The sequence below is a fragment of the Enhydra lutris genome, unplaced genomic scaffold (assembly GCF_002288905.1).
Source record: "Enhydra lutris kenyoni isolate GAN:26980312 unplaced genomic scaffold, ASM228890v2 scaffoldscaffold31, whole genome shotgun sequence".
In the NCBI taxonomy this organism is placed as follows: domain Eukaryota; kingdom Metazoa; phylum Chordata; class Mammalia; order Carnivora; family Mustelidae; genus Enhydra; species Enhydra lutris.
In genome coordinates, this window is record NW_019154115.1 from 11,447,349 (window position 1) to 11,463,923 (window position 16,575).

Below are 16,575 nucleotides of genomic sequence, written 5' to 3' on the forward strand. Positions count from 1 at the left end.
AGGGAGGAGGAAGCTCATGAAGAACTAGGGGGATCTTCAACTCTCTGTGCTAGGGGAACCCCAAGGTCATTTGTCAAACAAGAAGTGACATAAGGGCATCTTTACTGGGGCCCAGGACATAGTAGAGAGTCCCAATGTTAACCGGATGAGAGGGGACTCTGAGTTCTAAGATTATCAAAGTCCTTTCTCTTGGGAAGCTGGCAAGCCCATGTAGGCCTTTCGGGGCTCCAGGGCTGCTCCAGGATCTAGGAAGGGTAAGAAGAGGAGTGTCATTAGCTACACACAGACGAAGTGGCAGAGGACTTGCTGTGGCAGAGGACTTGCTGCGGCGCTTGTTCCTGAGGTGTAGCTTGTGGAAATAAGAGAAGTCTTAGCTCTTTACAGGGGCACTGTGTGAGTGTTGGCTTCTTCGGAGAAATATAATCACGGCAGAACTGGCAATGAGTACCCCCGTGTTCCGCCAGGGTTTCCCTGATAACCAATGCTGCATAGTTCTGTAGTATGTGTGAGCTTTTGGAAAGGTTTGTAGACTTCTAAATAAAATATGGGCCCTTTGTACAAATCAAAACCACAGTAAGATACCACCTCACACCAGTCAGAATGGCTAAAATTAACAAGACAGGAAACAACAGGTGTTGGCAAGGATATGGAGAAAGGGGAACCCACCTACATTGTTGGTGGGAATGCAAGCTGGTGCAGCCACTCTGGAGAACAGCATGGAGGTTCCTCAAAAAGTTGAAACAGAGCTACCTTACAACCCAGCAACTGCACTACTGGGTATTTATTTACCCCAAAGATACAAATGAAGTGATCTGCACCTGCACCCTAGTGTCTATAGCAGCAATGTCCACAATAGCCAAACTATGGAAAGAACCTAGATGTCCATCAGCAGATGAATGGATAAAGAAGATTTGGTGTGTGTGTGTGTATATATATATATATATATATATATATATATATACAATGGAATACTATGCAGCCATCAAAACCCACAAAATCTTGACATTTGCAATGACGTGGATGGAACTAGAGGGTATTGTGCTAAGTGAAATAAGTCAATCAGAGAAAGACAATGATCATATGATCTCACTGATATGAGAAATTTAAGAGACAGGATGGGGGCCGTGGGGGGAAGGGAGAAAAAAAATGAAACAAGATGGGACTGGGGAGGGAGACAAACCATAAGAAACTCTTAATCTCAGGAAACAGAGGGTTGCTGGAGGGCAGAGGAGGAGAGGGAAGGGATAGGGTGGCTGGGAGCTGCACATTGGGGAGGGTGTGTGCTATAGTGAGTGCTGTGAACTGTGTAAGCCTGATGATTCACATATCTGTACCCCTGAAGCAAATAATACATTACATGTTAGTTTAAAAAAAAAAAAATATATATATATATATATATATATTATATATATATATAAAATAAAATATGGGCCCTTTTTGCTGTTTCTCTTTGAGAAATTATGAAGTGTGTAGGGAAGGGTTTGGATATGATGGCTGTGCTAAACTGATTCTGAATTCACCTTTTCCCCTTCTGGTGCTTAGAAGAGATACGATCCCTGGAATGGACTTACAGAAAGAGTGACACTGTGACAGCTGTCAGTTCTCACAAATGTTCTCTCTGGCACAGGTTAACAAACTCAGAGTTGTAGCTGTTTTCTTGACCAGGCCTAGGAACACGTTTTGGAGTATGACCCAACTAGTCCAACTATGTATAAACTAGTGATTCCTACAAGTTAGTGAACATAAGAATCACTAGAAAAACTTACTAAAATGAGAATTCCTGGGCCTTGTTTCCAGTTGTTCTGACTTAGAGGCTCTTGGGTGGTACCCAGGAATCTGTATTAAACAAGCCCTTCCATCATCAGCTGCGACCCCCTCCCCAATCCCCGTAGGTGAGGGAGTCCTTGAAAAACTACTGGAGAACATGGCAACCACGTTACACTTTGCTGCAAAGAAACTCTCCCTGGGCTGGGATTTGGTTCCAGCAAACACAGGTTGTGGGAGCGGCCCTCGCTCTTGGCTACAACGGAATCATACACAAGTTCCTTAATAGGTACCAAGTGTCCTCTTCAAGCACACTCTCTAAATCGAGTACACTATGCCACTTAAAAAAAGAGGGGGAGATTTATAATCAGTTTATCCAAGCAAGTACCTGGGCAATCTTTCAAAAAAGTAAAATAGAACAACAAAACACCCCCACATTTATTAGAAGACAAAAATATTTGTAAACTATTTATAAAAGCCCTAAAACAAATGGAAAGTAAAACCACCAGAGGACAACAGGAATTAGGAGTTACTCATAGCCCCTCTTAGTAGAGGAAGAAACGAGGGGTCAGAAAGACTAAATAATTTGCCAAAGGTCACATAGCAGGAAATTTGGAACTTGACCCCAGGTTGGCTGAATCCAGCCCCTTCTATTCTACCCACTTTCCCAAGGATAAATTCTTCTATAAATTTCATTTAAAAACAAATAGAAAACAATGACAGCTAATATTTACTGGTACTTTACTAAGAATCAGGCCCTGTCCTAAACACGTTACATATGTTAGCTTATTATGTCTTCACAATCCATGAATTAGATACTTTCATCCCTTATTTCCAGGTAGGCATTCGAGGGCTAGAAGGATAAAACAATCACACGTACTGTGAACAAATCCACACCACTATTAAAGAGGCTGAAATTATGCCTAGTTTTCTGATATGGATCTAACATACCTTATTTAATCTTGATGGCTTTTAGTGTGACTTGAAGACCGTGCTTGGAATTTCTTACCAAAAAAGTGATTTCGTTCTTTTGTTTTGTTTTGTTTTTTTACCCCCTTTGGTTTTTTTTTAAAGAGGCAAAGTATGGAGTTATGATGCAGTGTTCTTTCAAGCTTTCATTTAGCAAAAGAGGAGGACTTTATTTCCCTTTAAGAGGCTCTCAATAAAGGACTGAAAGAAATTAACTCAAGCTGAACGACATTAAAGCTCTAAAATTCTTAAACTAAGGTAAAGAGTCTATGAGGAGGTCTTTGTGATCATGAGACTGATTGGACTGATTACTGACGGTTTGGCTCAGTGATTAACTTTGGGTTATGAGAAGCCACTGGACAGAGATAGAGATTAATCCGGCCTGAAGAGAGGGGAGAGTAACATACTCTAAGGAGTAGAGGGATGATTTATGAGGAATAGGTACAGGATTAAACCTAATATGTTACCTAACTCTGGCACATCTTTGTGTTCTTTGAATGTGAACTACTCCCACCAGAACGCTGGGATTCAGTCACTGAACAGCTGCTGTCCAGTGTTGGTCCCCTCTACCAAGTGTTCGGGGCACTAGGAAATCAAACACACACCAACTTCTCAATACGTCGTGTCTGGCATGATTTAGGTTCTTAGGGCTTCCTCTCACCCCATCTCTATAAGGCTTTTCACTTCCAAAGAGACTGTTAAGGATACACACTGATTTAATATAAAATCTACAGTTCTGGAACTTCAATGCCTGTGAAAAGTAGAGCTGTCTGAAATGACAGAAAAATGAAAACTACCTTTGCTTTTGAGGGGCAAACAGTGAAACCTAATGTCATATTTTACAACCCAGCAAAACATGGATTGAGCTTTTTGAAAGTCCTGGTCCTTAATATCAGGCTTGGGAAACGATTCTGAGAATGGAATGGATTCCCGTATTTGTTGCTTATCTGCCAGTATCAAGCAACACATTACTCACAAAGGTCCTCGCGCCTGGGGTTACTGTCCTCCAAGGCCTTTGTGTCCACTGGTCCCCATATTGCCACCATTTGATTCTCCCCCAAGACAAAAAAGGGAGACAGGCCTACGTTTCCACCAGTTATGAATATGAACCATGGAATTAAGATGTAGAATTATCTTTTTCTTAAATATTGTTGTCTCTGAATGAAGTAGCTTTTCATTTAAACTTAAATATCTTGAACTAATGACATCATGATAGTGTTGTATGGTGGCCGATGGTAGGTACACTTGTGCTGAGCCTAGCATAATCATCGCCTCTAGCTCTGAGATCTAGCCCCCACCCCCCCAACCCTCCCACCCAATGCAGTCCTTCCTCCTTCATGGGGCTAACAAATATTTATAATGCATGTTGACTGCACATCAGATACTACTTGAGGTAGTGAGAAGAATGACCAAGATAGACTCCAAAGAGAATGCCTCCCTAAAACCTCTGTATATGGCCAGAAATAAAATAAATTTATAAGCTTACTGACAATGATCTATCCAATTTGAGGCAATGAGGACAAGGACAAACTATGGGAATTAGAAATCTGCCTAATCAGAAGATGCCACAAAGACTTCTGCTTCTGGTCATGATGGAATAATGGCCCTGAAATTGGCTTCCTACTGTAAACAACTAGAAAAATATGTGAAACAGCTTTCTTCAAACTGGGCAGTGGGCAGTACGGGACTGTGATCCTAGAAGTGAGAGAAATGAATAAGGGAAGACCTCTTTGGCAAAAGACTTTCTCGATTGCAGCATGGGATGGGAAGATCAAAGTAGAACAGGGTGGTCTCACTAAACTGAAGTAAAAGACTGGAGTTCACAGAGGCTGCGGTGGCTTAAAGGTGAGGGGCTTAGAACCAGATGGAGAGAAGGAGGTCCGGAAATTGACAAGGGGTTCCCCTTGAGTCTCTGGCTGAATGCTAAGCTGGGAATACATAGGATGAGAGTTCACGAGACTGGATAAAGAACAACGACCAGCCTGAATGACTGGGTCACCCGTCAATATAACTTGCCAATACATAACATTGTGACTTCAAAAAACCTATGGGACTGACACGTAAATGAAGAGATTTGCATGGTGCTCCTAGACAAGAAGTCAGTCTTGTACAGGAAGCACTCATCCTGATTTAGTAAAGATAGATAATGTAACAACAGTCAAAATTCCCAGAGTTTTTAGGAGGAAGGCAAAGTATTTAGAAAATCAATTTGAAATTTTAGCTGAAAGGATGGACAAGAATAGCTGAAAGGTTTTGAAAACCAAATAAAAGAGTACCTTGCCTGCCATCTTGAAACATCTTTTTTTAAAGACTGATTTATTTATTGTAGAGCAAAAGAGAGAGAGAGAGAGAGAGAGTACGAGCAGAAGGAGGGGCAGGGGGAAAGAGAGAGGGGAAGCAGACTCCCAACTGAGTGGGGAGCCCAAAGTGGGGCTGGATCCCAGGACACTGAGAGCATGACCTGAGTCGAACCCAAGAGTTGGACACTTAACCGACTGAGCCACCCGAGAGCCCCTATTGCAACATTTTTTAAAACCTAGTAATTGAAGCAATCTGGCATTAGTGAAAGAAGAGACAAACTTTTGAGTCCTAAAACAAAAACATGTTTATATGGAAATTTATCATACAATGTTAATGTTGTTTTCAAATTAGCTGCAAAAGGATAGATTAGATTATTTAATAAATACTGTTGGACTAACTGAACACTCACTTATAAAAAAATAAACTTAGTCAATATCACTGATCATCAGGGAAATATAAATCAAAACCACAGTGAGATACCACCTCACACCAGTCAGAATGGCTAAAATTAACAACAGGGGAAACAACAGGTGTTGGCGAGGATGAAGAGGAAGGGGAATCCTCTTACACTGTTGGTGGGAATGCAAGTTCGTACAGCCACTCTGGAAAACAGTATGAAGATTCCTCAAAAGGTTAAAAATAGAGCTACCCTTGGGGCGCCTGGGTGGCTCAGTAGGTTAAAGCCTCTGCCTTCGGCTCAGGTCATGATCCCAGGTCTTGGGATCGAGCCCAGCACCAGGCTCTCTGCTCGGCAGGGAGCCTGCTTCTTCCTCTGTCTCTGCCTGCCTCTCTGCCTACTTGTTATCTCTGTCAAATAAATAAATAAAGTCTTTAAAATAAAAAATAGAGCTACCCTTGACCCAGCAATTTCACTACTAGGTATTTACCCACAGAATACAAAAATACTGATTTGAAGGGATATGCGCACCCCTACATGATTATCTACATTGGCATTATCTACAATAGCCAAACTATGGAAACAGCCCAAGTGTTTTAATTGAACTATGATTCAGTGATCCAAGAGTATGTTATTCAACTATGAAATAAATGAAGAAGATCTGTAAGTACTGACATATAAGGTGCTCTATCTCATTTTATGTATTATGATCTCATTTTTATTAAAAAAGATATTGTACGGCGGAAGCCCTTAACTGGCTCAATCTGAACCACTGACTGGTTAATTTAATTAATTGATTTATTTTTGAGGAGGGAGCATGTATACAAGTGTGGGAGGAGCAGAGAGATGGGAGAGAGAGGAGAGAGAGAGGGAGGGAGAGAGAAAATCTTAAGCAGGCTCCATACCTAGCACGGAGCCGGATGCGGGACTAGATCTCACGACCCTGAGATCATGACCTGAGCCAAAGTCAAGAGTTGAAGGCTTAGGGGCGCCTGGGTGGCTCAGTGGGCTAAAGCCTCTGCCTTCAGCTCAGGTCATGATCTCAGGGTCCTGGGATCGAGCCCCGAGTCAGGCTCTCTGCTCAGCCTGGAGCCTGCTTCCCCCTCTCTCTCTGCCTGGTTCTCTGCCTACTTGTGAATTCTCTGTCAAATAAATAAATAAAATCTTTAAAAAAAAAAAAGAGTCAAAGGCTTAGAAATCAAGAGTCAAAGATTTAACCAAATGAACCACGCAGGTGCCCCGTGACAGGTTAATTTTGGAAAAAAAGGTCAAAGCAAGGAAAGATCCTTAAATATTTCATTTTAATTTAAAAAATATGTACATTCATTCTCTAGTCTTTGGATGTGGAACCAAGGACTTTTCTTTAATTATGGGTTTACCTTTCCTTTCTGATGAAACTATTCCCCTAAAATACTGTTTAAGATTTCTGGTTTCAGTTTCTTTAAAGTGGAGTGAAGACTTAAAAATATTTGCAAAGCCAGCCAGGTGCACATTCTATCCAGCTTTATGCTTTCCCCCAAGTTCTTATAATTGTCTTGCCCACTCCTCGTTGATTGCAGTTTTTTAGGCATCTAGCCCTTAGCAAATCTTTTCAAAGCACCGGACTCAGTTTAAATAGGAGCTATAATTTCCTTTCAGGCCCATGTTTTGGTTTATATATTTCATTAAAACTGCAAATTACTGTAACAAGTACAACTAGAATAAGAGGTTTGGAAACAAGATTAACTCTTTACGAACATAAAACTCAAGAATCCCTAACTATAAATTAACACTCAGGTTTATTAACCAATCTCTTATGAAACTTTTTAACATGAGTCAACTTAAGTATCGTTAATTGCATCTACTGATATAGTCAAGCCCTTCCAGCCCCCGTGGTCGGGTGTGGGAGTCCCGAGCCTCCGGTGGCTGCAGAGACTCACAAAGGGGCTGGTCTGCATGGACACGTGCTGCAAATGCAAACTTCATGCCAGATTTCAAAGACTTTGTATTGAGAAGTGAATGTAAAATTCTGGGACAATGACTTGTTCCATTGATCCTGAGTTGAAATATTATTTTGGAAATACTGGATTAAATAACATTGTTTAAATTACTTCCACTTGTTTTGAAACTTTTTAAATGAGGCTAATAGAGAATTTTAAGTTACAAGTGTTGCTCATTGTATTTCTGGGATGCAGCTCTGTTCTAGATGTGCAAACATCCTTTGTTCAACAGGGAGGTCATCTGTGAAGTTCTACTTGAAACAATGAATCAGACCTTCTTTTTATCATCTCTGTTACCTGAATCCAAGACATTTAGAGTAGCCTTTCAGAATACATCTTTTTAAGCGGACTTACAATTCTTTATCAAGGGTCAATAAACAATGGCCCATGAGCCAAATTTGGCCTACTGTCTATCTTACTATGTCCTGCAAACTAAAAACTGTTAATGTATTTTTAAATGATTGGGGGGGTGGCAGGAGAATCAAAAGAAGATGAATATTTGGGGATGTGAAAAAATTATATGAAATTTAAATTTCAGTATCCATCAACAAAGTCCGATGGGCCTGTGGCCACGCTCGGCTAGTACCTTCCCCCAGGCCGCGGCCTCCTAGTTCACGAGGGCAGAGCGGAGTAGTCGCAGCAGAAATGAGAGTACTGCAAGGTCTCCAACATTTCCTCTCCGGCCTTTCCCGGAGAAGTCTGCTGACCCCTGCTCTTTCTCATCCCTTAAAGCTCAAGGGCATAGTTAGATGCCAGCTGCATCTACAGGATCTGGTGAGAGAGTGAGGAGAGAGAGCTGTGTTTCCATTTTCATCTCCACTACAGATAAGTCTGGATTTCCAGCTTCTTAACCTGCTTCTGCCATTAACGTCCTTGACTCAGAAAAGTGTTTAGAACCCCAGCTTCTGGGATTGATTTTGTTTGTTTGTTTTTTTGCCTCTGGGAAGTGTCCCTTTTATTTCGAAACATAATAGGGTGGGGTTTTTTTGTCTTTTTTTTTTCCCCCTGGGACAGGTTTTCCACAGATGGCATCACGATAAACACTCTGAGACCTGCACCACTGAAAGGACAACGCACAACTTGACTTCCACTGTCTCGAGGCTTCTAGCTATGGCACCCATGCCGCCTCCTCTGCAGGCCTGGCACTCATTTCTCTTTCAGTGTCCCGCCTCTAGCGATAACACATTATGCTTTCTTTCCAACCCTCTCCTCACTCGAAGGACTGTTCCTCCCCCCACGGCTTCTTGGGTACCTACCTCCGTTGACCCTGTGAACGCAATCTTGTCTATGCCAACGTGAGACGCTATCGCCGCCCCAGCCGTTGGCCCGTATCCTGGCAAAATATTGATGACTCCCGGCGGAAAGCCAGCCTAACAAAACAGAATTGGAGGAAATGTGGCTTGTGAAAGCTGATGAAGCACATTAAATCGGATATGCCCCAGTAGGCCCCAGCCACAAGGGGAGTGGGAGTCATTCCTAAAGGCGGCTTCCCTTACCTCCTTGATGAGGGCTCCCATGTAGAGCGCGCTGAGCGGCGTTTGTTCTGCAGGCTTAATAACTACTGTATTGCCACAGCAAAGAGCCGGAGCAATTTTCCAAGCAAACATCAGCAGGGGGAAGTTCCACTGAAAGGAAAAAACTCAAGGTTGATAAATGAAAAAATATTCCTCTACCACTTTGTTTTCAAGCTGGGACTGCTTGGATTCCTCAGATGACTCCTCCACATAAATCCTGTCCCACCACAGAGCATAGATGTTTGGAGATTTTAATTCCTTCATGAAGAAGAGAACGGGACTGGCTTTGAAAATCTCTCCTTTTCTCTCGGTTCAGCAAATTACTGTATCCCAGTGACCCACCAAAAGAAATCTCCGGGTGAAAAGGGAGTCTCTGTTTTTTGCTTTGTTTTGGTTGGGTTTTTCATTGTTGTCATTTTCTATGTTTTTAAAACTAGACTTTGGGGGACGCCTGGATGGCTCAGTTGTTAAGCAGCTGCCTTCGGCTCAGGTCATGATCCCGGCGTCCTGGGATCGAGTCCCACATCAGGCTCCTTTCTCGTCAGGGAGCCTGCTTCTCCCTCTGCCTCTGCCTGCCATTCTGTCTGCCTGTGCTCGCTCTCTCTCCCTCTCTCTCTCTGACAAATAAATAAATAAAATCTTAAAAAAAAAAAACAAAAAAAAAACTAGACTTTGGTTCCGGGAAGTTCTTGGGCACGAAAACTTGTTCTTGCATTTGTGTTTTTACACCAGGAACTGCAGACGGGTTGGAGAGAACTCTTCCGTGTGGACGAGCTGGAGAAGAAAACTCTGGATGGTAAGTCCATGTGTACTGGGAGGAAGTCCCTTTCCTTCATATGCACGGAAGGTCACAAAGCACACGATGACAACAAAGAAACCACTTCGACTGATGAGTATGCAAACCTGTTCACTTGTCTCCTTTCCATTGCAAAATAAACACATGGGATGCTGAGAAATATTGGGGAGTATCTGAATTCAGGGCCTAAGATGGTTTCAACTGATTCTGAAAAGGATGTTGGGCTCGTATTGTCACATAAGCACAGGGATGAACCTGAGTACCATCAGGTGTCATTGATAATTTCATTAAGAAAGAAAGCAGAAATCCGGGTCCCCTGGCTCCAGCCCTTGACCCAATGTGTTTCTGCCTGAAGCATCTCAGCGGCCACCCGTGAAAGATTCTTACTGGCCCTGGCAAGCTTGCAAAAATATACAAGTGTCTTGCCTTCACCAAACACCCAATTTCTTTTCCCCTTGGTTGTTTATAAACTTGGGAGTCCACAGTGATGTTTTAATTCCATCTACAGTATATAAATCTTGGAGTGCGGTAATTGAGCCGGAGCTGGCTGACAAGTGGCTCTTGTCCTGTCGGTGAAAGCTGGAGCTCTGAGCTTGCCTCCGGGGAAGGGCAAGAAGAGGAGGGTTGAGTTCCCGCAGTGGAGGGGACAGACCTCACCCGGGGCCTGATCCACGGCTGATTTCCCTAGGTGGGTTAGGAGCAGCAGAACTTAACCCTACCTCTCATTTTCTGTCTCATTCTCTAGTAAATTTCACAGAAACCTGCAGCTTGTTGATCACTTAAAAAAATACTAATACCTCTCAAAAATCTTTGTATCCACCCCTCCTGCCCCCAAAGCCAAAGATGACTTCCTCCTATATTTTGGAAAGAGAACACTTCTTGTCTCTACCGTTTAAGAGTTGAATTTGAGCCTCCCCCGAAATCCCTGCCAGAATGATTAGCTAGTACTGTCGGAAGATTCGATGATGTTTTATACAGTGCCAAGGCTGTGTATGAGAGAGAGAGGGGAAAAAAAGACAATGTTTAATGTTCCAATCCAAACACTAAGCACTACATCTATTTCCCTTTACAAGACATACAACAGCCCGGCATGGTTTCAATTATGACCGTGACGTTAATTGTACTGCTGTGTCTTCTGTAGAGTCTTCTATCTAGATTCTTGTGAAAAGAAACAGTGGGAAAGAATGGGATTAAAAGACCATATAAAACAATATGCCTGGAAAGATGGTGAGTCATAGTTCTAAAAAATAAACAAGCAAATATAACAAAGCATTAATTTTCCATAAGCAGAACGGACATCCATAACCAAGGGCAGGTTATTAATACACTGGGCTTTGCTTTGCTTATTTTAATCATGAGAATTCCATGGCTTGAGAACTCAACTCCTGGTAACGGAGCCGAAACCCTATTAACCTGTTCAAATAAGCATTTGCGGGGAGGCTGTTAAAGATACGTCAACAACATGAGCTCAGTTTGTCCCCCACTCCCTACCCCTCCCCCTTAATGGAAAGCATACCTCACCGAGGTCCAGGTTTTATGTATCTTTAAGAGAACTGCTTCAAATGAAAACAAATAGGAGGCGTGAGGAGATTCACTCACCGGGATGATCTGTCCACACACGCCAATGGGTTCGTGTCTGGTAAAGGTAAAATAATCTCCATCTGAAAGAAATGCCCACGGTCACTACCAGAGAATTTGGATGAGAACAAAAAAATGTAGAGGGAGAATTTGGGGGGTGATGGAAAAAACAGAAGTAAAGTTGAGAAAACATCCTACTCAACCATGTAGGCACGCTGGTAGAAGAGCTTATCACTCGGCACAGGGTGTCTCCAGATACGGCTCCTGGACACCCAGAGTACTGATGAGGGGCCCTCAAAGGTGAAATGAAGGACAAGTTTATGACATGAGAAGCAGTCTTGCGGGAGGTGGGGGCAGGGGACAGGGGATGGGAGGAGGGGAGATGGGAACTGGAAAAACATAAATACTAAGTTTTACGTTAAGGGCTAAAATGATACTTCGACGTATCTCAACATTTTAAATAACTTTCTGAAATATTAAAAAAAAACCAAGTAAATGCTACTGGGTAAATTTTACATGGTAGGGAACTAGAAAAGGTGAGTCATACAGTAAGATCTTTTTTTATAGCTGAATCCAGGCGACAAAACATGCTTTCTGGGCACTGGGGGAACAGAGACATATCCGGGACTCTTTCAAGAAGGCAAAAGTCCTCTTTAAAAAAGATTCCATCAAAAACCCCAAAGTTTCCACTCAAATTATCCATGAAAATAAGGACTATTTAATAATCTTATTTTCTCTATGAGAGGAATAGGCAATCGGAATAATTACCCAGGAAATTCAAACCAAAATTTTCTTTAGGAAAATACCAATATGTTTACCTGATTTTATTTTTTAATTTTTTTATACAAGCATTATTTATTGAAACAGCCTATCATTAATAAATAGGTTGTTTCCAGTCTTTTGTTAATACAATGTTGCAACGAATTATTTCATTTTTATATACCTGTACATATATATTTTTGATCTATTCCTTGAGGTGGAATTGCTGAATGAAAGCATATGTTCATATTGAATAGTAATAAATCTTTTTGACCTGACCTCCCTAGATATTTTATCAACTTGTACAGCCATCAACAATGTGTGATAGATTGTGTCAATAGCACTATTATTTTTTTATTTATTTAGATTTTGTTAGTTAACATGTAGTGCAATATTGGTTTCTGGAGTAGAATTCAGTGATCCATCACTTACGCACAACACCTGGTGCTGATCACAAGTGTCCTCTTTAATCCCCACCACCCAGCTAGCCCATCCCCCCACCACCCCGTCCATCAGCCCTGAGTTTGTTCTCTGTCATTAAGAGTCACTTATAGCTTATTTCCCTGTCTCTTTTTTTTCTTTTCCCCCTTCCCATATGTTCATGTTTTCTTTCTTAAATTCCACATATGAGTGAGATCATATGGTATCTTTCTCTGACTGATGTATTTTGCTTAGCATAATACTTTCTAGCTCCATCTGCATTGTTGCAAATGGCAAGATTTCATTCTTTTTGATGGCTGAATAATATTCCTATATATGATATGATAATATTTATATCATGTTTTATTTGAATTATTTTAAACGGCTAATTGACATAACCAAAGAATGGTTCGTTCTTAGCATATGGCCCTACGATGCCAGTACTGGACAAAGTCTTTGCTTTTCCCTCACCTGCCAACTGGCCAATTCACGCATACCTGTTTTCTATCTCAAAAGCTATCCCCCAGGAAAAGTGAAGACCCTTGGCTAATTCTCCTGAAGAGCATTATTCTTAAGGATGAGGATGAAGTAGGGGCAGGAGGACTGTGTGGGGTGGGGGAAGAGAAAGCATTTGATTGTTTATCACTGTCTCTCAACACAATGAAGCCACTCCTCTTAATCACACAGAACTGTTTTAATTAAACTCAAATCTAGGCATTATAAAATAACTGAAGGTCTCTCTCCCTCCTGGACCTCTTCCCAGAATTCACAGCTATCTGTTGCTGTGCATCTTTTCAAAGAACTTTCTTTTTCCACAACAAGTGTATGCTGCATTCTTTTATTTCTCCTGAGCTTTTTAAAAAAGTGTAAATGTAGTCATATTATTCAGTCTTCTGTATTTCTTGCTTTTTTTTTTTCATATATACCTTACTTATTTTTTAAGCTGCTGAATGCTAGTCCACTGACTTAACAAATATTTGTAACTACTATGAACTATCCTGAGGGACAGAGAGCTTGCCTTCCATTTAGGCAATTATAAATAGTGCTTTAGACATGATAATTTCACATTATCTTTGCATACCTGTGGAATTTCATGGTCAAAGTGTAGGTGCATTTCACATTTTGGTAAATACTGCCAAATCATCCTTCAAAAAATTTACACAATTTATAATTCTAACAACAACATAGTATTCTTTCCCCATCCTTTAACACTGGGGCTTTTCAAACATTTTAAGTTTGGTCAACCTGACAGGTGGAAAATGACTTGTTTTGATTTGTGTTTCATGTTATATGGCATGAATATCTTCCCACGTTTACTGGCTATTTTCAATTGTTTTCTTCAGATTCATATCTTTTGCTCTTTTTCTACTGGGTTATTCAACTTTTTAGTCATTTGAAGAACTCTACATATGTACAGTAAGGATAGGTCTTTGTCACGTGTATATGCGAAGCTTTTCCCTAATTTGGCTGCTCGTCTCCAAATTTTGTTTTATGACAATGCTTTAAATGAAAGAAATTAGGAAACAGGTAGCATTCAACAACTGTAGGAAGGAAATTATTTTAGCATATATCCCCATTAAAACAAAAGTAGCCCAGATGTGGAAACTGTCCACAGGATGACAATGAGAAGTCTGAGTAATACTTCAAAAATCAAATTAACTCTCTTAGCTTTGTATGCAGACAACTAAAGACTTTTCATAGATACCATTCTTTACAAAAGTACAGATTCCTCCCTTTTTTCAACTTTGAATCTCAGAAAAGGTTGTTGCTGTTGTTTTAACTATCAGTACCTTTTACTCCTTCACTTTGTGTGTATGTGTGGAAGATATAAATGGGATGTCAGGCTCTTCCTGGAAGGTTTTTCACAAGGAGCAGTAACCCTGATCACGAGGCTAGATGGTGTCATTTGCACAGAAATCCTTCCCAACTCAACTGTAACTGGGCTAAGGTGTCGGCTCCGGGTGCATCGTCACAGACGACAGAATCAGAGTATCGTGTCAAGAAGGGGTGCAAACGGGCTGAGAAAAGGATGGGGATCTGAACTGAAGAAGACTGCGGGCGTTTACTGTGGCAGCACATGCGGGAAGCTGGAGCAGTTCCAATGAAGCGTGCCCCCTTCTGTTCTAATGGCTCAAGAATTTAGTTGTATTACATATATAATTTTATAGGTTCCTGAAGAAATGAAAGAGAAACAAAATATAGGCAACATCTTACGAGGCTGACCTCATAAGGAATGGAACTGACTCTGTAATTGTGTCCCAAGAGAAACAGAGTTATGGGGAATGAGCACTTCCTTGGATGAACTGTCCACAGATCTGACACTTAGCTAAAGCCTGGCAAAAAGAACAGACTGAAGAACCTTCTAGCTCTACAGCTCCTCTAAGCAGAAAATAAAGAAATAAAGGATACTTTGGTGCTTGAACATTTCCCCCAAAGAATGCTGTGAGAAAGAAATAAAGGGGCTTGAGCTCAGTCTGTATTCTCATCTGGTTAGTGGAAGATGATCCCGGACACCCCGAGTCTGACGAGGGGTGCAGGGCAAAGATGAGAGCTATGCCTTCTACGCATAGCCTTGGCTAGGTCTAATGGCACCACAGAGGTCCTTCAAGCTACGCTGACACTACCCTGAATCCCAAATGCCAATCACTCAAGAGACACCTTCATCATGTTCACCACGTCCAAGTACATCACTTTCTCTGTTACTTAATAATTTGTTAAATCATCTTTTAGAAATACATAAAGAGCTACTTGTTAGCCTCACCTTAAAAAAACTCTATGGAACAAGCAGTTTCATGAGCTAACAATATTTTCTTTAAGCCTAATAATCAAAATGAAGAATGTTCACTATTTACAGTGTAGAATAATCTAGCATGCTTCAGTGTCAAGTGGACAGTGTACTGTGCTTCTCAAATTGAAATATGAATATGAAGCACCTGGAGGGCTTGTTAAAATGAAGGTTTTGAACCAGTGAGTCTGAGGCAGGACCTGAGAGTCTGCATTTCTTCATGCTCCCAGGTGATATGGTGCTTCTGATTTAGGGACCACACTCCAAGTAGTGAGGTGCAGAGGAACCGAAAGAACAAAGAGGGTCCCTGGGTATCATGAGAACCTAAAACAGCTTTACAGCTGCTGACTTCCTGTCTGTTTATTTTACTGTGTGCCTTTCTGATGACTCTACTAATGAGTCCCAAAAGAGTGTAAGTGTAGGAGAATCTACTCTTTCCATAGAGCTTAACAAACGATTTTCACATTCTTATTTCATGCTCAAAACAACTCTATTAAAAAAAATCAGGCAATAGTTATTATCAGTATTTTGTAAGTAGAGAAAAAATGGCACAGAAAGGTTAAGTCTAGAGTGATCTAACCTGGTTAAATTGTGGCTTCTGGACTTGAATCTGGGTCATCAGACTTCAAGTTCACTGCCCTTCGAAATATTACTGAAGACTCTTCTGGGAATAGAGGGTTGGATCTGGGTGGATATCACAAACCACAGAATCAGAGTATGATGTCTAAGAGTGCCAAGGAAGGAAAAAGTGGTAACTGTTTTGTGAAAAGTGAAGATAATTGTTTGAGGATCTGTTGTGTGGACACAGAGAACTCACATAAACTTCAGTATCTAAGAAATGAAGGGAACACTGCAGAGCAACACCTCCTCCCCTCAGACGGGGCACCCTTAACTGAGGGCTTCTCTCCTCTTCATGGAAGCAGAGTCAACTCCAAGGGGTAACAGAGTGTTACTTCTCTCTCTCTTATATACCTAGATGCTACATAATGAGCACTCTTCTCTGCCTAAGTGAAACTTACAGCCAATTTTCACACCTTTTATGTTAATTCTACATATATATGGCAAGACGACTTAAAAGGTGTTCCCTTCATTTCTCTAGCATTGTGCTATAGAGGGCTTCAGCCGGATATAGAAAAAAATCTTGGGGACCCTGGGTGTCTCAGTCAGCTCAGCATCTGACTCCTGATTTCAGCTCAGGTCATGATCTCAAGGTTGTGAGACTGAGTCCTGTGTTGGGGTCCATGCTGGGCATGGAGCCTGCTTAATGTCCTCTCTCTCCCTCTGCACCACCAACCCCCAAGAAGAAAAAAAAG

At 41.4% G+C, this 16,575-nt stretch overlaps 1 protein-coding gene across 3 annotated transcripts in view; it reads right to left on the minus strand.

Moving 5' to 3' along the window:
* LOC111153257 (aldehyde dehydrogenase 1 family member A2) overlaps positions 1-16,575 on the minus strand; it is a 95,913-nt gene that overhangs the window by 27,747 nt on the left and 51,591 nt on the right. For 2 of the 3 annotated variants that reach the window (XM_022512164.1, XM_022512166.1), the window contains exons 5-7: positions 11,320-11,381; positions 8,907-9,035; positions 8,667-8,780 (exon numbers count right to left, since the gene is read on the minus strand). In XM_022512164.1, coding sequence (XP_022367872.1) covers positions 8,667-8,780; positions 8,907-9,035; positions 11,320-11,381 — 305 coding nt within the window. The remainder of the gene's footprint in view (positions 1-8,666; positions 8,781-8,906; positions 9,036-11,319; positions 11,382-16,575) is intronic. The other variant, XM_022512165.1, reaches the window with a different exon arrangement.